This window comes from Geotrypetes seraphini, chromosome 11 (assembly GCF_902459505.1).
Source record: "Geotrypetes seraphini chromosome 11, aGeoSer1.1, whole genome shotgun sequence".
In the NCBI taxonomy this organism is placed as follows: domain Eukaryota; kingdom Metazoa; phylum Chordata; class Amphibia; order Gymnophiona; family Dermophiidae; genus Geotrypetes; species Geotrypetes seraphini.
The window spans coordinates 122856491-122882282 of record NC_047094.1 but is presented as its reverse complement, the minus strand read 5'-3'; the positions used below and the strand labels follow the sequence as shown (position 1 = coordinate 122882282).

General features: G+C 47.1%; 1 protein-coding gene across 6 annotated transcripts in view; it reads right to left on the bottom strand.

Annotated features, from left to right (window-relative positions):
* Positions 1-25792, bottom strand: part of RTEL1 (regulator of telomere elongation helicase 1) — a 185376-nt gene that overhangs the window by 45987 nt on the left and 113597 nt on the right. For all 6 annotated transcript variants that reach the window (XR_004541050.1, XR_004541051.1, XM_033962814.1 and 3 more), the window contains 5 exons: positions 15452-15575; positions 14960-15107; positions 5450-5619; positions 4838-4933; positions 3211-3430 (listed from right to left, as the gene is read on the bottom strand). Coding sequence is in view for 4 of the 6 variants with exons in the window: in XM_033962814.1 (XP_033818705.1) it covers positions 3211-3430; positions 4838-4933; positions 5450-5619; positions 14960-15107; positions 15452-15575 (758 nt within the window). In the remaining 2 variants the exon portion in view is untranslated. The remainder of the gene's footprint in view (positions 1-3210; positions 3431-4837; positions 4934-5449; positions 5620-14959; positions 15108-15451; positions 15576-25792) is intronic.

The following is a 25792-nucleotide window of genomic DNA, read 5'->3' as shown; positions in this document are numbered from 1 at the left end:
TCCATCTTTGTATATCTCCCTCTATGCCATGGCTTTGTAGTTTCCTGAGAAGTCTTTCGTGTGGAACTTTGTCGAACGCTTTCTGGAAATCCAAGTATATTATGTCCACCGGCTTTCCACTATCAATTTGCTCGTTCACGGTCTCAAAGAATTGGAGTAAATTCGTCAAACACGATTTCCCTTTCCTGAATCCATGTTGACTGGGTTTCATCAAGTCGTGTGTGTCCAAGTGCTGAACTATGCTATCCTTGATCAGTGATTCAATCATCTTGCCGGGGACAGACGTAAGACTCACAGGTCTATAGTTGCCCGGTTCTCCTCTCGATCCTTTTTTGAAAATTGGTGTGACGTTTGCTTTCTTCCAGTCGTCTGGTATCTGTCCAGTTCTGATTGACAGGTTTGCAAGTTTTTGCAATAACTCTCCGATTTCAACCTTCAATTCCTTCAAGACTCTCGGGTGAATTTCATCCGGTCCAGGGGATTTGTCACTTTTAAGTTTGTCGATCTGGTAGTATATCTGATCCAAGTTCACTTCAACTGTGGTGAGGCTGTCCTCTATTTCTCCTGTAAACAGTTTCTCCGCTTCAGGTATTGTTGATGCATAAAGGACTAACAAGCATCCATGTAATCATATGGCTTCATATTTATATTAAATCATGTTTGTCTACGTGGTCCATAATTTTATTTTTTATAATTGTTTCTACCATTTTGCCTGGAAATAAAGTGAGGCTTACCGGTCTGTAATTTCCTGGATCTCCCCTGGAGCCCTTTTTAAAAATCGGTGTAACATTGTCCACCCTCCAATCTTCAGGTACTACAGACGATTTTAGCGACAGGTTACAGATCACTAACAGCAGGTAAGCAATTTCATGTTTGAGTTCTTTCAGTACCCTGGGATGTATACTATCCGGTCCTAGCAATTTATCTTTTTTTAACTTGTCCATTTGGCTTAGTACATCTTCCAGATTCACTGAGATTTGTTCAGTTTCTCCGCATCATCACCCTTGAAAACCATTTCCGGTTCAGGTAGATATCTTACATCTTCTTCCGTAAAGACTGAAGCAAAGAATTCATTCAGTCTTTCTGCTATGGCCTTATCCTCCCCGAGTGCCCCTTTTGCTCCTTGATCATCCAACGGTCCCACAGATTCCCTCACAGGTTTTCTGCTTCTGATATACCTAAAAAAAATTGCTATGTGTTTTTGCCTCTTTTGCAAGTATTGCTCTTTTGTATCTGTATTATTATTATTTTTTTTTATAATACACAGATTGAACCTAAAAATTAAGTCTGTCAACCATGGTATTAAAGAAAGAACTGGATATTTGCTCTTTCTTTATAATCTATTTTTGAATGTAATAATGGTTTAAGTGGGTTTTTAAAAAGATATTATTGACAGCTGGTTGCTTGAGAGTTACTAATACTATACCCCATACTATGCCATACCATAAACTAATACTATACCCCATACTATGCCATACCATAAACTAATACTATACCCCATACTATGCCATACCATAAACTGTTCCAGACAAACTACCAGACATGTAGTAGGCAAAGTATGGGCTTACTCAGGTATGGCGTGCCAAGTTTACATTTAAATTTCCATCAGAAATTGATTTTATTTTCATTTTTATTTAAAGTATTACAGAATTTCTTTGATTTTTTTTGCTGGTTGCTTGAGTTCCAGTTAACAGAGAGTCTACTGTAATTGTTTTAGAATATATATTGAGACTCTGTGAACCAAAGACATTCAATCTGAAATAAAAGCTCTTTAAGAACCAAGGTCCTTGTCCTTGATGAAAGGTCCTTCGCATATAAACTTCTTATCCCATATGCTTCCCCCAGAACATCGAGATTGGAGGCGCATGTTTAAGTATTTCCAATTTTACAAGTCGCATAAGTCTAAATAATACAATACTGCAACTTACAACTAAAGCCTCAATTTAGCAGCTTTTTAAAGCCTTTGCCCTATTGTTATTAGCCCTTTGTTTCTCTTTTCTGTATAAATTTGTAGTTCTACCCCTACTTTCCTGAGACTCAAGTAAGTTATAGTCGATGTCTGTCTTTACATGTTCCTTTCTCCCAATTTTTATTATGTAATCGCTTAGAAATTTTAATAAACGTTTTATCAAATTTTTTATAAAACTTGAAACTTGACTTTACTATTATCTAATGATTTGATGATAAATAAACAATGTTTACTGGCAGTATTCAAATTCAGACTCCAAGAGCTCCTTTTACTAAGCTGTGTTAGGGCATTAATGCGTGGAATAGCGCACGCTACAATGCTGCGTGCGCTAGACGCTAACGCCAGCATTCAGCTTGCATTAGTTCTAGCCGCATAGCGTGGGGTTAGTGCGCGCTAATCTGCTGTGTGCGCTAAAAACGCTAGCGCACCTTAGTAAAAGCAGCCCTAAGTCCACTTCTTTCAAGATGCTTTCAATTCCAAACTTCAATCCGCCTTCTAAGCACCAATATCTATCTCATAATTCTCCCCCTGAGCAGTGTATTGATGCATCTTCTTATCCAGTTTGTCTGTCTTGACTAGATTGTAAGCTCTTTTGAGTTTTGATATACAGCGCTGCGAATGTCTAGGAGCACTATAGAAATGATTAGTAGTAGTAGTAAAGGTCGTCCTTCTATAGCAGTATGTGCATCATTCACCACCATGTAAAAACTGCTAAACAAAAGCAGGATGTAGGATTTATACAGAAGCAATGGACAGGGGATGGGATTTGATATAGCGCTTTTCTGTGGTTATAATCAAAGTGGTGGGTTAAATGAATTGATGAAGTACAAACCCAGAACCAATGGTGCTCAAAACAAGATCTTTATTGCAAAATTGTGGGCTTGAGAACACAAATCGTATTTTGGCTATAGAGCTTGCTTCAGGAGACTAATGTTTATGCCCAACCCAGTGAGGAGTGTTATATAAACCACCAACATATAGATGCAATGAACATCTAAAGCAAAACACGTCACCATTGGCAAAATGCAAACAGTATATGTGAAATTAAGGGACTTGCCCAGAGTCACAAGTTGCTGCAGTGGAAGAAACAGACCATCATCATATGTACAGAGCACCTATGCTGTGGAGAGCGTGCTTTTCCTTGAAGGAAAGCACCAAACAGTGTAACCATATAAGCAGATGGCAGTTTTAGGTGAGATCTCACCTTACAAAGTGACCATGCTGGGGGAGGTGACACTTACCTCTCAAAAGGGTATACTTGTTCGGATCCTCTGTGAAGAGAGATACCAGCTGAGAGCTTATGGCATGAAAGTCATCCTCCGCTTTGTAGCACTGCATGGTTTGCATGAATACCTCGTAGCTGGACTGGCTTAGAGTTTGTTTTACTGAAACCATGTAGAGTGCAGCACGGCTGCTGCTACTGCTGCTGCTCTGATTCAAACATGCAACCATCTCACTGCCCTGCAGAAAACATACATCCATTTTCTCAGATGTCCACTTCCAGGGAACAGGACCCTCTTCATTATTTTCAACAACAAAGTCTTCCCAATCAACAGTTATCCTCTTTGAACCTCATCCTTTCCATTTTAATCATTCTTTCCACAGTTCCCCCCAGCCCTTACATCCATAAGATCACCCTTTCCGCAGCCTCCCTCCTCCACCTTCACAGCTGTAGTTTTACCTTTTTATTTTATTTTTTAATGTTAAATTTCTGTAAACACCTTTCCAATTGTAAATCAAGGCAATTTACAATACTTCCCAATGCAGCCTTCAAACTAAAGCTCTGATCGTCCCAGTCTATTATTTCTCACCAGCTGGCCTTTGCTCATCAGATGTCTACCCACCCCATTCTTCTAACAGAATAAAGAACTGAGGGCCAGATTCTCTAAGCTCTAACACCAGGACCATTGGGAGGGGCCTTAGGCACCTGGGCCAATCTGAGTCTTAGGTCCCTTCCTCCCAGTGCATCCCAGGGTGCACCGGAAGAGGGGCTAAATCTGTGACTGGCCCAGGTGCAAAGTTTTTTGGGGGGAGGGGTCACTACACTACCAGGCTTTTGGACTACAAAGAATCAGGGCTGGTGGTAGGTCTGAGCTGCTTTATTTTCCTGTCAGTGCTTGAGCTAATCAGTGATCAGGCACTGACAGGAAAGTAAAGCTACATTTCAGACCCTGCTGGTAAATATTGGCCCTGATTCCTTGTAAATATTGGGCCGTTCCTTATTAAGAATTGCCCAGAGGTCATTTTATATTCATTACCACATTATAGTTTTAATATTAATGACCTCATTGTACTACATTTGAATAGTACAATCAGAGGCTGCTAGAAAGCCCTTAGCCCTTTGTGAGCCATGGTGAGCCATTATAGTAATTGAGCAGTAAAATTTGTGCATTTAATGATTGTTTAGCGCCATTGTTAAATGCATGGTGACTACAGAATCGGCTTCTGATTCTCCTGAGCTTTTTTACTGGTACCCCAAATTCAATTTATTTGTCTCTCCTCTCCAGCCCTGAATTTTCACACCTCTCCTCATACTATAATAAAGATTCCCCTCCTTCCCAAATTTCATATCCCCAACCTGTACCTCATAATAATTCTCCCTTCTAGCCACCACTCCTCTGGAATAAGAGCTTACAACTCACAAAGGTCTCTCTGTTAACTTCAACACCAGTTCTCAGATAAGTACCACAGATACTGCAAAGGCTCAATACAAGCACTATAGCTTGCATACACTGTGCAACGACTGCACAAAAGGCCAGGTAGAAAGAAACATTCATTTCTAGCTGCTTTGAGGGTACCAGTTCATAAACTTAACTAATTGGCAGGTGATGTGTTCCACAAAGGAAACATTAAAATCCAACTACTCACATGCTTGTTCACAATCTTGATTTTCTTTCTTCCTCCTTTGTGATCACTAACAAGTCTTTTTTGGTGCTGCAACAACAAGGCTGAGAGAGGTGCTGCCTGCAGAGGAATAAATTATCAGATTCTAAGCAATGAACTTCTACAAACTAGAACTACCCCCAGGTCTGCTGCTACATAACTGCTCAGCAGTCAAGGAAATACCAATATGTTCAAACAACCACCACCATCACCACTACCACCACCAGGCAAAACAAATAAAATTGTGCAGTAATTATAAAATGATAACATTAGTTGATAACATTAACAGAGTACACTATAAGTGCATCAAAATTATACATATAACAAATACATACTGATGAAAAAAAGAAAAAGTTTACCGTTCATTTCTACTTGATATACTCTTCCACAAACATTATTTAAGCGATGTACAATCCAGAATAAAAATATAAAATACTCTAATAAAAATCCTTTCCCTAGGGACAGGGTATAGTACGAATATACCACATGCCCTCACTTCCCAGCCCATCTCTGACATTTAGCTGCAGCAACATGGAAGTCTTGTGGGTGAGGCCACCATTATCTCAAGATCTATCTTGCCAAGCATCCTTTCCTTACCTTCTTACCCCCTACCGAGCTCTCCTCTTCTCCATTCCTTTTCTCAGTCTGCTCTAGGGCATCCAGCAAACCCACAGGCTTCTTAAGGGATGTGCTGAGCATCTGCTCATACTCCACACAAACACGGGCTGTCCCATCGATGACAACTGATAATGCACCATCATCATAACCTGCACCATAGGACATAGCAGAGAATCAGTAAGAGCAAGAATAGAGAGACCTTCCAACATAGAACAAATCAGATTTTAAAAAACCCTTTCCAGTCCTTTCCCTATGGAATATAGCCTTCCTCGTACCAACAGCTGAACTCTTATTTAAAATTCAAGATTAAAACTTGGTCATTTCAATTTACAGTCAAACCTTGCTTTGCAAGTGCTGCGGTTTGCGAGTGTTTTCCAAGACGAGCAAAACACTCCCAAAATTCTTACCTCGCAAACCAAGCGCCGTCCCGATACCCGAGTGAATTAAGCCGTCCGCCGTCCCGATAACGGAAACAGTCTCCCTCTACTCCTGACGCTCCAGCACGCTCCCTTTGGCAATTGGCAGGTGCTCTTCTCGCGTGCTTGCGCCTACGTTCCGAACACACAAACCTTTTCTTTCTCAACTCCCTCCCCTTCTGCCGCCATTGCACCCCCAGCCACGAGCACTCACTTTTAACCAATGAGCACGGGCCGGTGAGCTGTGGCTGTAGCTGTATAGGAGCATGCCCAAAAAAAACAACAGAGAGGGAAGGTGTCTGTTCTTCTCTGCCAAGGACTGTTCTCTGTTTTGCCTGGCTGTGATAAAGGGCTGAGGAGGAGCAGATGGGTGCACCATGTCCGCCAGCATGGGGCTGTCTTTTCTTGCAAGCCTCGCTGCTGGTGCCGATGGTGGCAGCAGTAGAAGAGAGGGTTTGGGGCTTCGCTGACTGTGCTGCTGAGAGGGGAGGGGAGACGAGACACGCCGGTGAGGAACCGGTATAACCTGGTGGAGGACAGAGGAGATGCATCGTCCTGAAGCAGAGGGCAGCTGTACGGGGACCCCGACAGAAGGAAGTGACCCTGATGAAGGGGCTGCGGCACCCGGACATCATTCAGGCAGGTACCCACCCCTGGGCCACCATAGCAATGTTGATGATTCATATGATTATTATATTTAGAGCAGAACAGACTTGTTTTTTTTATGATTTTTATTGACAATGTAGCCAAAATCACAGCAAGAAACAGAAGTCGTAATACAAGGTAATACAAAAACAGAACAAACAGTGCAAACAGTCCAGGAATGGTAACAGTAAACAATAAGGAGGAATCAGCAAGGCCATGTCCGTCATCAGAATATCCATGGGAAGCAAGTCTGATAGCGGACAATGTAATAGCTAACGATAGGGCATATACCCCCCTAGAGAACTAACTAAGGCTGCAATAACATTTTTATAGGAGAAAGAAAAGACCACACACACACACACACACACACTCACATGCAGTCCAACAGGCAGCAGCCAGCCAGGCATACAATACTAGCCACACCATACAATCCCCACAAATATCTCATCCATACACACACACCAAACACACTGACTTGAGAGTATGTATACAATAGGGCACCCCCGAGATCCAGCCAATAAAGATCGCGGCTGATCCATGGGGACAGCCCCCTTCAGCCGTCCTCTGGAACGCCTTCCACAAAGAAACATATAGGCGTTTATCAAGAGAGAAGGCGGACCGGTAGGCATGTATTTCAAAAGTAGCAACCTCCGTCATCAACTGCAGCCAATGTGGAAAGGAGGCCGGCATCGGCTCTACCCAATGCCTGGGTAGGAGCTTTTTCACCAACAGGAGTGCCGTGTACAAAAACTTCCTGAGTGGGAGAGTAAATCCCCCATTGAGCAATTCCCTCTGATCTCTCAACAGTAACAGGCTATAATCACAGGGTATCTGTCGCCCCACCATCTAGAAAGGGAAGGACCTGAAGCCAAATAGCCACATGAGGATATTCCAAAAACATGTGGACCAGGGTACCTTCAGCCTTCTGGCAATGTGAGCAAGTGGCATCATCCCTTAGACCCATAGCCTTACCCCGAGCTCTAGAGATGTAGGCATAGTGCAGGATTTTAAATTGCATTTCTCTGAGGTCTGTGGAGCTCACTAAGAGGAAGAGATTAGTAAAGAGCTCCAGAAATTGAGCTCTGGTGAAGTCGACTACCAGGTCCCTGGATCACTGACCAATCACTCGTTCTAGATATAAGGCCTTGGGGGCAAGCTAAAGAATTCTGTACCACGTGGCCAACTTGTTCATCTGTGAGGGGACCAGCATCAATTGTGCGTCTAAGTTGCCAAGGGACCATTGTGCCCCCCACTGTCGTACCAGGGATAAGTAGTAATGTCTGAGTTGTAAATATGCCCAAAATTGCATAGCAGGGAGCACCCATCTGGCCTGTAATTGAGAGAAAGTGGAGAAAACCTCCGTGCCCACCTCGGCAAGATGCCGCAGACTGACACAGCCCCAGGACTCCCACAACAGGAATCTCGAGAGACCCATCCCTGGAGGAAAGGCCACATTCCCCACCAAAGAGAGGAAAGGGGATGCCTGAGGTGAACGCTGTTGCCTTGTCCGCCACCACCGCCAGGCTAGTCGGAAAGGTTTCAAAAAGTGGAACCGAAGGCCAGTCTTGAACACAGCCTGCGGTGGCACATGCAATAAGGATAAAAAGGAATGTGGAGTGCACCACTCAGTCATCCACCCACTGGGCAAAAATTTATAACTACCTGTAATCCCCTCATGTACAAACCGTAGCAGCGAAGCGACGTTTTATAAGCGAATGTCTGGGAGATTCAATCCACCCAACCGCTTGTCCAACCGTAAAGTGGCATAATTGATGCAGGCTGCTTTGTTGCACCATATAAAGGAAACAAGAATAGATTTAAATGCCCACTCATCTTTAAGGGTGATCAACAGGGGGATAGTCTGCAGAGGATATAAGAGTTTAGGCAAGAGGACCATCTTAAACAAAGTCACCCGGCCCCAAAAAGAAAGTGGTAAGTCCTTCCATTTGATGCAGATCTGCCGGATAGCCTCCATATGGTGAAGGACATTATATTGATACATAAGTTTAGGTTGAACACTCAAATAGTCCCCCAGGTAACACATCGGTTTTCGCACAGGGGGGGATAGGTAGGGCATCATGCCAGTGCTCATGCCGCTCAGAGGCCAAAAGGAGCAGTTCAGATTTGGCACAGGCCTGATTTTGTCCCAAAGGCCTTCACAATATCGAGAGCCCGTGGTAGATGTAAATGGGTGTGTTCTAAGGGCGAATAGATTGAGGCGGCTCTCCCAAGTACCAATCTTGATGCCCAGAATAATAGGATCCGATCTAATCTTGACCGCCAGTGGCTCAATAGCAAGGAGAAAGAGAAGCGGTGACAACGGGAATCCCTGACGTGTGCCCTGTTCCAGTGGGAAGGGAGAGGTAAGGAGAAATTAGGTTCTTACCTGCTAATTTACTTTCTTTTAGCTTCTCCAGACCAGTAGAGGTTAACTGTACGATTGGGTATATATCTAATCATGACCAGCAGGTGGAGACTGAAAACAAAACTTTGGGACAGTATATCCTAGCCCCTCCTCTCTATTTCCCTCAGTCTGCCGAATAGCCAAGCAGAACCAAGAACTGGAAAACAACAGAGAGAAATAACAATACTCCGAAAGGAGTAACAAATAACATACCCAAAAATGCTGTTGGAAAATGCAGAGGAGAAATTCCCGAAGGAAGAAGGTCCCCACAGCTCGCCAGCTAAGCCAGCCGAGCCACAGCCGCTGTTCTTCAATTCTCCCCGGCCCTAGAAAAATACTAGAACCCGCAGCAAAAACCAAAAACTGCCCGCGCAACAGCCCCAACAACAACAACAACAGACAGGGTGGGGACCTCTACTGGTCTGGAGAAGCTAAAAGAAAGTAAATTAGCAGGTAAGAACCTAATTTCTCCTTCTTTAGCACTCTCCAGACCAGTAGAGGTTAACTGTACGATTGGGACGTACCAAAGCAGTCCCTCTCACGGGCGGGACCCCCGAAGGGCCGATACCAGAACACGCTCACCGAACACCGCGTCCCGACGCGCCTGAACATCTACCCGATAATGCCGAACAAATGAATGACCAAACCGCAGCCTTACAAATATCCACCGGAGGCACGAGCGACGACTCAGCCCAAGAAGCCGCCTGACCCCTAGTGGAATGAGCCTTGAGAAACTCCGGAACCGGCTTCTGACTCAGAAGATAAGCGGAAGCAATCATCTCCTTGATCCAACGCGCAATAGTAGCCTTAGAAGCGCCAGCCCCCCGACGAGGACCCGCCAGAAGCACAAAGAGATGATCGGAGCTCCGAAACTCCCGGGTCCGCTGCACATAAGCATGGAGGACCCGACCGACATCCAACTTGCGCAGCTGTCGTTGCTCAGAAGAACCCTCCCGACTACCCAAGACCGGGAGGACCACCGATTGATTGACATGAAAAGGAGAAACTACCTTCGGCAGAAAGGAAGGAACAGGCCGCAAAACAACCCGCTCCTTCGAAAACTCCAGGAAGGGAGCCCTACAAGAGAAAGCCTGTAGCTCAGACACCCGTCTAGCGGAAGTAATGGCCACCAAAAAGACCGACTTCAGCGTAAGGTCCTTCAACGAACAGCCATCCAACGGCTCGAAAGGAGGGCGCACTAGAACAGAGAGAACCAGATTGAGATCCCAAGAGGGAATCGAGGGCCTTATGGGAGGCCTGATCAACTTGGCCGCCCTAAGAAAGCGAATCACATCAGGAATGGCTGACAAACGCTGACCTGTCACCAGCCCCCGAAAAGCCGACAGGGCCGCCAGATGAACCCGAAGAGAAGACCAGGCCAGGCCCCTATCCAGGCCATCCTGCAAAAACTCTAGAATGTTAGGCAGAGAAGCGCGAAAGGAGACCACTCCCCGCGCTCGGCACCATTCCTCAAAAAGACGCCAAACCCGTACATAAGCCCGAGAGGTAGAAAGCCTCCGGGACCCCAAAAGTGTAGAGATCACCTTGTCGGAATATCCCTTCTTACTCAGGCGGCCCCTTTCAAGAGCCAAGCCGTAAGACAAAAGGGAGACGGGTCGAACATGGGAATGGGACCCTGCGTCAGAAGATCGCACCCGAGAGGCAGAGGAAGAGGATCCGCCACCAGATGCCTCACCAGATCCGCATACCACGGACGACGAGGCCAATCCGGAGCCACCAAGACCACCAGCCCCGGATGGCGAACAATGCGAAGCAGTACTCTGCCCACTAATGGCCAAGGAGGGAACACATACAACAGCCCCTCCGTTGGCCACGGTTGGACCAGAGCATCCAGACCCTCGGCCAGACCGTCCCTGCGACGACTGAAGAAGCGGGGTACTTTGGCGTTGCCACTTGTAGCCATCAGATCCATCAGGGGCTGCCCCCAAGCACGCACTAGCAACTGAAACGCCTCGGCGCCGAGACACCACTCTCCCGGATCCAAGAAGTGACGACTGAGGAAGTCCGCCTGAACGTTTTCTACCCCGGCAATGTGAGAGGCCGAGAGGTCCAGAAGATGCGACTCCGCCCAAACCATGAGCCGAGCCGCCTCCTGCGCCACCAGAGTGCTCTTGGTGCCCCCCTGACGATTGACATAAGCCACCGCCGTGGCATTGTCCGACAGGACTCTGACCGACTTGCCCAACAAAAGGGAGTGGAAAGCCAACAGCGCCAGCCGGACCGCCCTGGTCTCCAACACGTTGATCGACCAGGAGGCCTCCTCCGTGGACCAGGTTCCCTGAGCTGAGTGACCCAGGCACTGGGCCCCCCAACCCAGGAGACTCGCATCCGTAAGGAGCACCGTCCACTGCGGAAGATCCAGACCCACCCCCTGAACTAGGTGAGGGGTCCGGAGCCACCAACGCAGACTGCAGCGCGCCAAGCCTCGCAGGGGAACCGGAACATCCATCCCGTGCCTCTGGGGAGACCACCTCCGGAGCAGAGCATACTGGAGAGGACGCATGTGGGCCCGCGCCCACCTCACCACGTCCAGGGACGCCGCCATCGACCCCAGGACCTGGAGGAAATCTCGCGCCCGAGGACACCGGGACGCCAAAAGCAGGCGAATCTGAGACTGCAATTTGCTCACCCGGGCCTCTGGGAGGAAGACCTTCCCCAAGGAGGTGTCGAACAGCACCCCGAGGTACTCCAGACGCTGAGCCGGAACCAACCGACTCTTGGAAAGGTTGACCACCCAGCCCAGCGACCGGAGAAACTCCACCACCCGAGCCGTAACCCGGGAGCTTTCCTGCAACGACTTGGCCCGAATTAACCAGTCGTCCAGGTAGGGGTGTACCAGGATGCCCTCCGACCGCAAGGCTGCCGCGACGACCACCATCACCTTGGTGAACGTCCGGGGAGCCGTGGCCAGCCCAAAGGGAAGCGCACAGAACTGATAGTGCCGACCCAAGATCGCAAAGCGCAGGAAACGCTGATGAGAGGCCCGAATAGGAACATGCAAGTAGGCCTCCGTCAGATCGAGAGAAGTGAGAAACTCCCCCGGCTGAACCGCCAGAATGACCGACCGCAGCGTTTCCATACGGAAAGAGGGAACCTTGAGAGCCCTGTTGACCCCTTTCAAATCGAGGATGGGCCGAAAAGTCCCCTCCTTCTTGGGCACCACAAAGTAAATGGAGTACCTGCCCGTGCCCCACTCCGGGGGGGGCACTGGAACTACTGCCCTGAGATCTAGCAAGCGCTGAAGGGTCTGGCGAAACGCCAGCGTCTTCCCAGGAGTCTGACATGGAGAAGCGAGGAAAAAATCCGGCAGAGAGCGGGCGAACTCCAGGGCATAACCGTCCCGCACCACCTCCAGGACCCACTGATCGGACGTGATCTCGGCCCATTTGGGAAAAAAGTCGCGCAGCCGGGCCCCCACCGGAACCAAGGGGGGCGCCGGCAAGGCGTCATTGTGCAGGACGGGAAGCGGGGGAACCGGTGGAGGGATTCCCTGCCCCCCGACGGGCCCCCCGAAAGGGCTGCATGCGCTGGAAGAACCGACCCCGGGAAAACCCCGGAGACTGGAAAGAAGCAGCCCCACGCCCAGGGCGATACTTGCGAAATTCCCGCAAACGCCCCCGGGCCGCACCCCCCCGAGACGCCGGGCGGGCATGGTCCTCCGGCAAACGGGGAACTTTCGAGTCCGACAGAGTCTGAATCAACTTATCCAAGTCCTCTCCAAATAAAAACGACCCCCGAAAGGGAAATTTAGTAAGCTTAGCTTTGGACGCAGCATCCGCCGCCCAAGCGCGCAGCCACAACACACGCCTTGCGGCCACGCCAAAAGCCATGGACTTAGCCGAGATCCGCACCAAGTCATACAGAGCATCCGAGAGGAATGAGGCAGCCATCTCAATCTTCGCTACCTCCTGATCCACCAGAGACCAGTCGTCAGACTCTCGATCCAAGACCCGCTCCGCCCACCGAAACACGGCGCGAGCGACCAGTCCCCCACAAATAGCCGCCTGGACCCCAAAGGCAGAGACTTGAAAATTTTGCTTAAGGATGGTCTCCAATTTGCGCTCCTCAGAGTCCCGCAAGGCAGAACCGCCCTCAACAGGCACGGTATGCCGCTTGGAAATAGCCGAGACCACCGCATCCACGACTGGCGAAGCTAACGTAGCCCGATCCCCTTCAGGAATGGGATACAGGCGAGCCATGCTGCGCGCCAGCCGAAACGGCGTCTCCGGCGTTTTCCACTGCTCAAGAATAATATCCCGAATATCCTGATGCATAGGAAAAGAGCGGGAAACGGAACGGATCCCTCGTAACAGAGGGTCCCCCACACGCGGAGTCTCCGGCGGCGCGTCCTCAAAACGCAAAGCCGAAGAAACCTGTTGAATAAGGTCAGGCAGCTCATCTCTCTGAAAAAGGCGCACCACGGACGCCTCGTCACTGGAGAACGGGAAACCCGACAACCCGCCGCCAGCTTCCGTCCCCTCCAGAGGGTCCTGGAATTCCTCAGAAGGGTCCAGGTCCTCCTCCAGACCGACACGTTCCTCCGACCACAAATCCTCGTCCCACGACACCCGCGGACGCTTGGACAAGAGAGGCGGCGGAGGGGACGTCACGTCAGACGAGAGAGGCAAAGCCGCAGGGAGCGCGGAGGAAACCCCACCCCCCGAGACCCCCTGGGCGCAACCGGGACCCCCAGCCGCCTGAAAATAGGCTTTGCATAATGAAAAGAAAAAATCAGGGGAAAAACCCCCCGAGGGTCCCAAGGGACTCCCTGCCACAGCAGGGGACCCAGCAGAAACCTGCCCCTGCTTAGCCAAAACAGGGGGAAGGTCACCTGAGGTGGAAGACAAAATGGAGGGGCCAGACAGAGAAGATGGCGTCTTTCCCGCCAAAACAGCTCCCTCCATAGCCTGCAGCGGCTGAGAGACCTGAATAGTCTCAGCCGCTAAAACAGGCAAGCCGGCATCAGCTGTCAAAATATCAGCTGAGAGGGAATCCTCTAAAACCCGACCGTCGGCGGCTCGGGGAATCCCTCCGTGGGCGGACGGAGAAGACCGGGCTTCTCCACCGTTCCCTGCCGACTCGCGAGGCACCATCGGCGGGGAGCTCTGGGCGCCTGCAGCCGCTGCCGACGGAGCTCCTCCACCGCACCGGCCTGAACACCGCTTGCACAGGCCGGCCGCGAGTGCCTCGCGTCTGGAGCACAATGAGCACTTTTTCCCTTTAGAAGTGCTCATTGCTCCATACGCGACCTAGCTGTAAAAAAGTGCCGGTTAGTTGAAAAAATACAGTAAAATACAGTTTTCTTAAAGGGATACAACCCTCCAGACCAGCACTACCTCAGGATTTTTTTTTTTTTTTTTTTTTTTTACAGAACAGACTCCACAGGCTCTCGAAGCAATATGCCTTGCTTGATTTAGGGGGCAAGGCTTACTGCTGAGGCTCCTCTAAAAAAATATGGGGAGGTGGAGGAAGTGGGGGGAGGGACCCCGCTCGTGACCCGCCGGGTTTGACACCCCCGAGGTCGGACGAACCCCCAAACAGAGTCCGTCCAAGCTCCGTCCGGCTAAAAACAGGGACAATAAACCTCTAAACAAATTCCAACAGCCCTACCAAGGGAGATGGGTACAGATCACTCAACACCTGCTGGAGACTGAAAGAAGACTGAGGGAAATAGAGAGGAGGGGCTAGGATATACTGTCCCAAAGTTTTGTTTTCAGTCTCCACCTGCTGGTCATGATTAGATATATACCCAATCGTACAGTTAACCTCTACTGGTCTGGAGAGTGCTAAAGAAAGTGGCCATTAACAAGAAGCCTAGCCTGGGGAGAAAAATAAAGACTATGCACCCACTCCAAAAAGGTACCCTCCAGCCCGTATTGTCCCATGACCCAGAAAAGGTATGACCATGATATGCTATCAAAAGCCTTTTCCAGGCCCACGATAGCTGCCTTACTAGCACCCAGGACAAAAGCCAGGCCAAGCGTAGATATAAAGCATACTGACCTGAAAGTTTCCTTTTCAGACTGGGTACATGGGCATCCAGATTATTGGCTTTCAGAGAGGTAAATGATCCTGGTGACAGGGATACATGACAGGATGGCTTGCCAATGTCTATGGTCCTTTGCAAGCTCCGGGATGAAGGTGCTGGCATCTGTGCTTGCAGGAAAAAAATTGTTATTGCAAAGGAATTACATGGTATGCATATGTAGAGAAATTCCATGAAGAGTCCAAAAAGGGTAAATCCATGGGTAACAGAATTACAGGTTATACACATGGCAGTGACAAATGACATATTATTACCCAGAAGAGAGTAACTCATTGATCTGATACAATGTTCATTACAATTAAGAGTGCTCGAGGGTTAGGTCAGCCATATTCAGTTACAGTAGCTTGTACAAATATAGATAGAAACCAGACTCTCACCATATGATCCAGGACTCCCAAGTCTCTGTCAATACTTTCAATATCAAGGCCTTCTTATAAGAACCTACTTACAATTTTGTGAGCAATTCGGAAGAACTGAGACACATCTCGAATGACGTGCCCAAAGCTGTCATAAACTGTGATGTGGGGTCGAAGCCAGGAAGGCAGCTGGGCTCTGGTGTCAGACTGCATGAATCTATGAGGAATTAGGAAGAAAGATTACATGTATAGAACCTCTCTCTGAGGGATGAAAGCACAGCAAGGAGACCACGACCTCAAATACTACTCTTTTTGCTCACCAGGCCAAATCTTTACTATAAAGTAACTGATACAGCTAAACCTATTACCAATGAACTTATTTGCATTCCTTTCAAGTTTGGGAGATATTTTCTATGGTTATGAGTCATTGATGGGGTGTTCACACTTTTCCAAGACAGGAACTATGAAAAGAAAACAACAGAACTCTGAATCCATGATCAGTTTATAACAACTGAACATAAACTATAAGCTCGACTAAGATCCATAAGCCCAGCATCCTGTCTCCAACAGTGGTCAGTCTGGAATCCTAAAATGTAAATCAGTTTCTCATAGCTCATTTCCTGGAACAAGCAAAGGCTTTCTTTTTTTTCCCCAAAAAAAATTTTTTTTTAAATTTTCCAGAATACAATCCAAACAAAAGCAGCATCACTTTCCCAACAACCCACCCAATCCCTCCCTCAAACCCCTCCCCCCACCCCCACCCCCACCCTCATATACAAAATATACAGAAAGACTGAAAAGCAAACTATAAAACCAAGCTTGAACAGTTAACCCCGCCACAGAGCTCTCCCCCTTTCCACCCACCTCAACAAGACCACAGCATATAGGTTTGCAGCTATAACGGAGATGAGTCTGATCTCCAGGCAACATAACTATCCCAGATTTTATGATAAGGGACCAACCTCTGATGCCGTAGTGCCATTAGTTTACACATTAAGTGTACATAATCCAGACAGCAGAGTAAGTATCGTCCCTCAGGAACCGTTGTGGAACGCCAGTGTTTTACCAAGGCGAGGCAGGCCACAGAACAAACAAATGTAAACAATTTTCTGGCAAGGAATAACCACCCGGTAAGGGAGCATTAAGTAAAAAGCATTCCTTCAGTATAGTGCAGTGCTTCCGGGTAATGTGAACTATCAATTGACCCACCATATTCCAATAAGACTTTATCTCAGGAGTTGCTCCACCAGAGGATGAATGGTTGGAAAAATTACGAAAACTTGCCCAGATGGAATGCTTAGCTGCTAAGCATTATGGTTATTATGAACATCAGAAGCGGACTTGGGACAACATTTTTCAGTGTATTTGATCCTATCTTTCTGTTGAGTGGGAGGGGGGGGGGAGGGGCAGGGTGGTTGTTTGGGAGTCTCTTTGAAGAAACAACAATGGGACTTCCATATAGTGTGTATTTTGTTGATGCTTTTCTTGTTTTCTTTTTATTTTATCATATGATGGGTTGTGGGATTGGGGTATAATAGTGAACTGTTTACTTTGTAAGCTGTATTGAGTGGTTGTAATACTCTACAGTGGTGTTCTTGTGGTGATTATATTGTTTTTAGTTTTTATTATAAAACTCTAATAAAAATTGGAAAAAAAAAAAAAAAAGACTTTATCTCAGGACATGACCACCACATATGTTGAAAGGTTCCCACACATCCATAGGACCTCTAACAGAGTCTCATGATGGTCATAAATCTGGGACAAGCATTGAGGAGTCATATACTATTGGTAATACATTTTATAGCTATTTTCAATTAATGAGGAAGCAAGTGGAATAGAAAAAAAAGACATTTACCATATATAATGTTAACCATTCAGGGTCTCCCAACCTACTCCCCAACTCCTGCTCCCATCGGTCCCTATAACAATCCTCAGGAGGTTCTCAGACAAGCAGAGCCCCATATAAACAGGAAATCCCCCCCATCTCACCCTCTCTGTAACACTTGTTCCAACCTAGTTTCCTCCAAGTTAAGATCCCAAAAAGAATGTTTAGCTAGAAAGAGCCTTAATTGTGTATAAGAAAATGCATCCTTGGAAGGCAGGTCATATTCTTCCTGCAGGTACTCAAAAGATAACATCCTCCCATCCTGCCAAAGCTACCCAGCTGTATGTAGCCCTGCCCGGACCCATTGGAAGCAGACAGGATCCTCTCCCCCCAGCACAAAGCCCATACATGCGCTCTGGAAACATTTTCTTGCGCAGAGAATACCAGATTTGCAGGATCACCCTCAAAAATGGATTTGCAATTCTGAGCCGGGTTCACAGAATCATCACTGTTAACTATGCTGTTGCTAACTGCGCACTGGTACTAGCTGTTGCTGGCTATGTGTTTCTGCTGGGTGCTTTCTGTTGTTCTGTTGTTCATTACACACTAGCTGTCTCTAAGTGTCTCTATTGGGTGCTATCTGTCACTAGCTGTGTGCTAATTGGTCTGCCTTCTAGCTTTTTAGTTAAGTTGTGTTAACTCTTGTTCTTATCTTGCTGCCTCCTAGGTGTCCTTGTGATGATGACTTGGCTCTTCGCAAAGGCGCTCTCACTAAGGTGAGCGCCTTTGCCGTTCGCCTTAGCTGCGCGCCGAATGGCTGCGCGCCGTTGGCTCGCCTCCCTTTATTGAGGGGCCCGGGTGTCTACTGCTGACATGGTGGGGGTGGGGGTGGGCGGAGCTACTCTCGCCGCTTCCCCGATGTGCCTTTCAACTCCTCGCTCTCCCTCAAGTCTCTCCTCGCTCTCCCTCGTGCCTTCCTTCTCTCCCTCGCCTCTCTCCTGCAGTCTCTTACCATCAGCTCACCTCCCTTTATGGAGGGGCCCGGGCGCCTATGGAGGGCCCGGGCACCTACTGCTGACACGGTGGGGGTGCGCGGAGCTACTCTCGCCGCTTCCACGATGTGCCTTTCACCTCCTCGCGCTCTCCTCACGCCTTCCTTCTCCCTCGTGCCTTCCTTCTCTCTCTTGCCTCTCTCCTGCGTTAGTCTCCATCCATTAATAAAGTTCCTTCCAAATTCCTCTAAATCTAAAGTTCAAGTTTTTTGAAGGAACACCCCTTGATTTTCATTGGGCGCATATACATTAACCAAAGTGACCCCCAATTCTGGACACCAGAATTATAAGTCTGCCCTCAGGATCCCGAATCACCTTTTTGCAGTCTACCTGTACTCCTTTTGTGATAACAATACCAACTCCCTTAGATTTTTTATTCCCCTTATTGGAGGCCAAATAGATCTCCGAGAATCTGGGATGTCTCAAAACATATTCGTAACAGGGTAAAAAATGGGTTTCTTGAACAAAAGCAATATGGGTTTTGAAATGTAACAGTTCCCGAAACAAGAGATGTCTCTTAGGCCCAACATTAAGCTCTCTAGCATTTATCGATAAAAGCCTCAGCTCAGACACTGTACCCATTAATTACAGATACCATATAGCTACAATAATAAAGCTATCAGATCCACAAAGCTCCCAATAGGCTCCCAGGATAGAAGAAAGACCCCCTGCATCGCTGGTACTGATCAATGTGGTTACCTTGCAGTTTACACCCCCCATCTGCTTCTCTCTTCCCACCTTCTCCCATTCCCGCCTTCCATCTCTCAGTATCAGGTAGTAGTGCTGCCCGATTCACAATTCAAATTGATTCTCTGATTCACTTTGGGTGAATCGGTTTGTTATTGAAGAAAATCGGACTTACCGATTTGCTGGCCCCCTTGCTACCGCCATATTTGCCTGGCCAGGGAGGAGAGGAGAGAGCCTTGCTGCCCCGATCTGCACTAGAGACCTGTTCGGGCTTTCTTTCTGCCACTGGAGTCCTTGCTTCTGATGTAACTTATCAGTTTTGCAAAACCAGACGTTACATTGAAGCAAGGACTCCGGTGGCAGAGGGAAATCCTGAACGGATCTCTGGTGCAGATCGGAGGCAGCAAGGCTCTCTCCTCTCCTCCTTGGTCAGGCAAAAGTGGTGGTAGCAAATGCAATTTACTACCCTGCCGCTACTCCGGACATCTTCTCTCCATTCGGCCGCCCAAGCGGAAACAGGAAGTTTTCACTGAGGGCGGGCCGTAGTGGAGAGAAGGCGCAAGGAGTAGTGGCAGGAGTGGATCGCTACCGCCACCGGCAGACCTCTTCCCAGATGCATCCCTCCTACCGGACTCTCTTTTCGAAAGGTGCGGGCGTGTGGTGGTGGGGGGGGGGGCTTAGGAGTGCCATAAAAAACATTTAAAAAGGTAGATGGAGGGAGAGGGGAGATGGGGAGTTGGAGGACTGGAGGAGAGATGGGAAGAAGATAGATGGGAGAAATGAATTTGGTGGAGGGGGGAGATGGACTTGGGGGAGATCATGGAGAGGGGATATGGGGGGAAGGATAGAAGAAATAAGGATCTAAAAACAGGAGAGGGAGAGAGATGGTGGACAATGGGATTTAGGGAGGGAAGTTGGACACAAGGGATGGTGTGGAGGGGGGGAATAGAGATACTGGATAAGATGGTAGTTGGGAAGAGAAAGGGAGACATGGTGGACCCTGGGGTGCTGGGGAAGGAGAGAGAGATGAAGGATGAGAGGGTAATTCAGAAAACGTGGATCTGTGGATGGAGACGAAAAAAAGGAAAAATACCAGACCTCCGGGGGGAGGGAAGGGAAACAGAAGGGGAGGACAGAGATAGAAGATGGATGGTTAGCATGGAGAAAGAAGGAGACCCTGGCAAACAATTTATCAGAAGACAACCGGAGCCGGGGACCGATAGGATCTGAATAATGATCAGACAACAAAAGGTATAAAAAATAATTTTATTTTCTATTTTGTGGTGTTAAGACCAAGAAAGTGAGCTAGAATTTAAGAGAGAGAGAGAGGAAAAGTCTTTTTTGTTTATTTTGATTACACCACAGCGCCAGTGTGGATAGGAGAGGGTAAAGTGGGTGAAGAGGCTATAAAATAAGCCAACCAGGATATTTGAAAAAAACATCCACTTGGACAGGACAATCGAATCGAATTGAAAAATCAATTCAATAGGCTGAATCGAATCGAATTTTTTTTTTTCCTGAATCGGGCAGCACTACCAGGGAGACCCTCCTCCCCCCCTGTGGCCTGCCCAGACTTCAGGAGGAAGGGCTCTCCACAAGGAGTTACACGAGAAAATGGAGTAGATTCTGCGCCGTTCATGGAGGAGGGTGTTTATGAGCAACTTGAAAAACTGAAGGTGGACAAAGCGATGGGACCAGACGGGATCCATCCCAGGATACTAAGGGAGCTCAGAGAGGTTCTGGCGAGTCCTATTAAAGACTTGTTCAACAAATCTCTGGAGACGGGAGTGATTCCTGGGGATTGGAGGAAAGCGGATGTGGTCCCTATTCATAAAAATGGTCACAGGGATGAAGCAGGAAACTACAGGCCGGTGAGCCTCACTTCAGCTGTTGGAAAAATAATGGAAGTGTTGCTGAAAGAAAGGATAGTGTACTTCCTTGAATCTAATGGGTTACAGGATCCGAGGCAACATGGCTTTACAAAAGGTAAATCGTGCCAAACGAACCCGATTGAATTTTTTGATTGGGTGACCAGAGAGCTGGATCGAGGACATATGCTAGATGTAATTTACTTAGATTTCAGCAAAGCCTTTGATACAGTTCCTCATAGGAGCTGTTGAACAAACTTGAAGGGTTGAAGTTAGGACCCAAAGTGGTGAACTGGGTTAGAAACTGGCTGTCGGACAGAAGCCAGAGGGTGGTGGTTAATGGAAGTCGCTCGGAGGAAGGAAAGGTGAGTAGTTGAGTCCCTCAGGGTTCGGTGCTGGAGCCAATCCTGTTCAATATGTTTGTGAGTGACATTGCTGAAGGGTTAGAAGGAAAAGAGTGCCTTTTTGCAGATGATACCAAGATTTGTAACAGAGTAGACACCAAAGAGGGAGTGGAAAATATGAAAAAGGATTTGCAAAAGTTAGAGGAATGGTCTAATGCCTGGCAACTAAAATTCAATGCAAAGAAATGCAGAGTAATGCATTTGGGGATTAATAATCAGAAGGAACCGTATATGCTAGGAGAAGAGAAGCTGTTATGCACGGATGGGGAAAGGGACCTTGGGGTGATAGTGTCCGAAGATCTAAAGGCGAAAAAACATTGTGACAAGGCAGTGGCTGCTGCCAGAAGGATGCTGGGCTGTATAAAGAGAGGCATAGCCAGTAGAAGAAAGAAGGTGTTGATGCCCCTGTACAGGTCATTGGTAAGGCCCCACTTGGAGTATTGTGTTCAGTTTTGGAGACCGTATCTGGTGACGAAAATGATAGGCGGCTTGCGCCAGAAGACATATGAAGAGAGACTGGAAGCCCTGAATATGTATACCCTAGAGCAGGGGTGTCAAAGTCCCTCCTCAAGAGCTGCAATCCAGTCGGGTTTTTAGGATTTCAAAAATGAATATGTATTGAAAGCAGTGCATGCAAATAAATCTCATGCATATTCATTGGGGAAATCCTGAAAACCCGACTGGATTGCGGCCCTTGAGGACCGACTTTGACACCTGTGCCCTAGAGGAAAGGAGAGACAGGGGAGATATGATACAGAATTCAAATATTTGAAGGGTATTAACGTAGAACATAATCTTTTCCAGAGAAAGAAAAATGGTAAAACCAGAGGACATAATTTGAGGTTGAGGGGTGATCGATTCAAAGGCAATGTTAGGAAATTCTACTTTACGGAGAGGGTGGTGGATGCCTGGAATGAGCTCCGAGAGATGTGGTGGAGAGTAAAACTGTGTCTGAATTCAAAGAAGCATGGGATGAACACAGAGGATCTAGAATCAGAAAATAATATTAAAAATTGAACTAAGGCCAGTACTGACTTGCACGGTCTGTGTCTGTATATGGCCATTTGGTGGAGGATGGGCTGGAGTAGGTTTTAATGGAGATTTCGGCAGTAGGAACCCAAGCACAGTACCGGGTAGAGCTTTGGATTCTTGCCCAGAAATAGCTAAGAAGAAAAAATTAAAAAATTTAAATTGAATCAGGTTGGGCAGACTGGATGGACCATTCGGGTCTTTATCTGCGGACATCTACTATGTTACTTTACAAACTGTAAAACTATGTTTATTATCTACATAATTCTTTATCCATGCAAGAATATGTATGTAGGTTTGTCTACACGGGACCTATGCACATGAATGAGAAAATATAAATCTAATTTAAAATATGAACGGAGTTCAGAAATAATTGTGGAGCATTGTTGATTAAAAAATACACACTTTCAATGATCTCCGCTGCTTTGCGACAGATCAAGAGCCAAAACACTACAGGGAAGGAGACAGAACAAAAAGGCTAAAACAACGTGAGATGTGCTGGATTTTTAAATTAAAAACTATGCAGCCTTTAGGTCTTAATACCTATGTTGACTGGTCAGTGTTTGTATGATGAGATTTAGAACATGAATGAGTACACAATACACCAATCGGGAGCAATTACGTCAGCGATGCTCAGTGCTCATGCGCTAGCGTTCTTGCATTATAAGCGCCATTTTTCTTTAACACTCTTAGCCTGTATGATGTGAGCCCAAATGCTGGAATGTGAGTACAACTTATCGATATATTTTAGCAATACAATTTAAAGGTTGTATTTGATCTGCAGTGTTAACTATCTGTATTTGTTAACAGTTATCCGACATTAATAACAAACCATGAGGAAGCTACGGTAGGCGGCGAAACGGGACCCATCGGTGTTTTGCATATTCTGCTATCAATATGCAGTTTGGGCCAACATAAGTAAAAAAAAAATTTTTTTTTCTTAATTATAACTTTTTCACTTGTTTAAGGAAATACAGAGCCATAATCCAACATGAAAATAAAGCTTACAAATTAAGAAGTAATAACAATCTTATGGAAATAGCTCTTCCTTAGACCACAAACAAAAGAAAAGGAGGAATCAAAATTACTGAGAGATAAGTTACAAAAAACTATTTAGGAAAAGGCTTAACAAGTCAAACCCCCCAGTAACAAATTATTTGAACCAGACACTCCATCTCTGATAAACCCCTTGGATTATTGGAGGAATCTAATACGGTGTTGAATAAAGCAACCCTTATTGCTACATTTGCATTAGAATATGACAGGGATTGAATTTTACGAATGTATTTCAGGCTTAAAGATGTAAAATTTCTGGGTAACTCTGTGAAGATATTTCCTGACCTTTGTAGATCCATTCTGCTGGTCCTTGGAGGGCCGGCGAGATCGAGTCGGCGGTTAAATTTCCTGCAGACTGCGGTACTGTTGGAAGGCCACTGTTCCTCCCAGCCTCAGGCGATCAAAACAGGCTGCAGACGTCGGGGCCTTCCCTCTGTGAGTCTCGCCTGTTCGGAAACAGGAAGCTGAAACAAAATAGGCGGGACTCAGAGAGGGAAGGTCCCGACGTCGGCAGCCTGTCTTGATCATCGCCCCTGCCAAGTTGCTGAAGAGGGTCGCAGGGAAGGTGTAGGTGGAAGGGAGAGAGCTGCAGGTACAGGTGGAGGGAGATGGTCAGCGTGCACAGGAGCAAGATCCTGGGGAGCCTTCGACAGTGGCTGTCTCCCCTCCCAGCAGCTCTCATACTTGCCAGGGCAGTGATTCACTGGCAACTTCCTCTTTCCTCAGAGGAAGCAACGGACCCAAGGCTGCCTAAGTAAATCACTGCTGCAGGCAAGTATTGAGAGCTGCTGGAAGGGGAGGAAGCAACTGTTGGAGGCTGGGAAGCTGCTGGATAAAGGGAGAGCTGCTACTGGATCTGGAGGGAGGTAGAAGAAGAGATGCTGCTGGGAGGGGAGGAGGGAAAGGGATGGGAAGAGAGTTAATATTGGATAGGGGGAGGAGGGAAGGGAGAAGGAAAAAAGGAAGGAAACAGCTGGCAGGGAGATTACAGGAGAGGAAGGGGGGTCAGGGTGGAATGGAGAGATCAGATGAGGGAAAGGGGAGAGACAGAGGAATGAGAAAGTAGAGAGAGATTGATGATGGGAAGGGGGTCAGCAGAGAAATGAGAGAGGGATAAAGATGCTAGATCTGGTGTAGGAGAGATAAAAATGAAGAAAGCAGTGAAGCTGGAATGAATCATGTAAAAAGGAGAGAGGAGGCACAGGCTGGATGAAAAGGGGAGAGGGGCATAGAAAGAAGTCGGATACATATGGAAGGGAGAGAGGGCAGACAGTGGATGGAACGGGCAGATGTTGGATTGAAGAGACAGGGCAGACGCTGGAAGGAAAAGAGTGAAAAGAAGATGAAAGCAGAAATCAGAGACAACAAAAGGTAGAAAAAAATCATTTTATTTCTATTTTGTCATTAGAATATATCAGATTTGAAATATATATCCTGCTAGAAACATAACTGGGGACTGCAAAGCCCAGACAGTGCTTCTTTAGCTTCCAGCTGGCTTAGGGCTCTCTCTGACCAGAGGGCACTCCCCTAACACTATTCCTGTCATGTGTGACTGCAGTATTCTGTTAGCACGATATTTCTGTGTAGCATTCTATAATAATTTGGCTTGTTCAGTTTTAATAGAGGGGATATATGTGAAGGAGGGGAGACAGGAGTTTTGTTGGTCCTTGCTCTGTATATTTATATTTATAAAATGACAATTGTACACAACAATGAAGCCGATGGCACAGTGTGCAGCGGCCGCCAAGAAAGCGAATAGAATGCTTGGTATAATCAAGAAAGGTATTGCGACCAGAACGAAAGAAGTTATTCTGCCGTTGTATCGGGCGATGGTGCGCCCGCATCTGGAGTACTGCGTCCAATTTTGGTCACCATATCTTAAGAAGGATATGGCGTTACTCGAGAGGGTCCAGAGGAGAGCGACACGTCTGATAAAAGGTATGGAAAACCTTTCATACGCTGAGAGATTGGAGAAATTGGGTCTCTTTTCTCTGGAGAAGAGGAGACTTAGAGGGGATTTGATAGAAACTTACAAGATCATAAAGGGCATAGAGAAAGTAGAGAGAGACAGATTCTTCAAACTTTCAAAAAATAAAAGAACAAGAGGGCACTCGGAAAAGATAGAAGGGGACAGATTCAAAACGAATGCTAGGAAGTTCTTCTTTACCCAACGTGTGGTGGACACCTGGAATGCGCTTCCAGAGGACGTGATAGGGCAGAGTACAGTAATGGGGTTTAAGAAAGGATTAGACAATTACCTACTGGAAAAGGGGATAGAGGGGTATAGATAGAGGATTACTGCACAGGTACTGGACCTGTTGGGCCGCCGCGAGAGCGGACTGCTGGGCACGATGGACCTCTGGTCTGACCCAGCAGAGGCACTGCTTATGTTCTTATGTACAGAATATTGTTTCTTTTTATACTTTAATAAAATACGTTCAATCTAAAATCATAACTGAGGCTTGTGCGGATGGGATCAGATGGTTTGTGGGGACCGAGCTTGCAGAGACGGG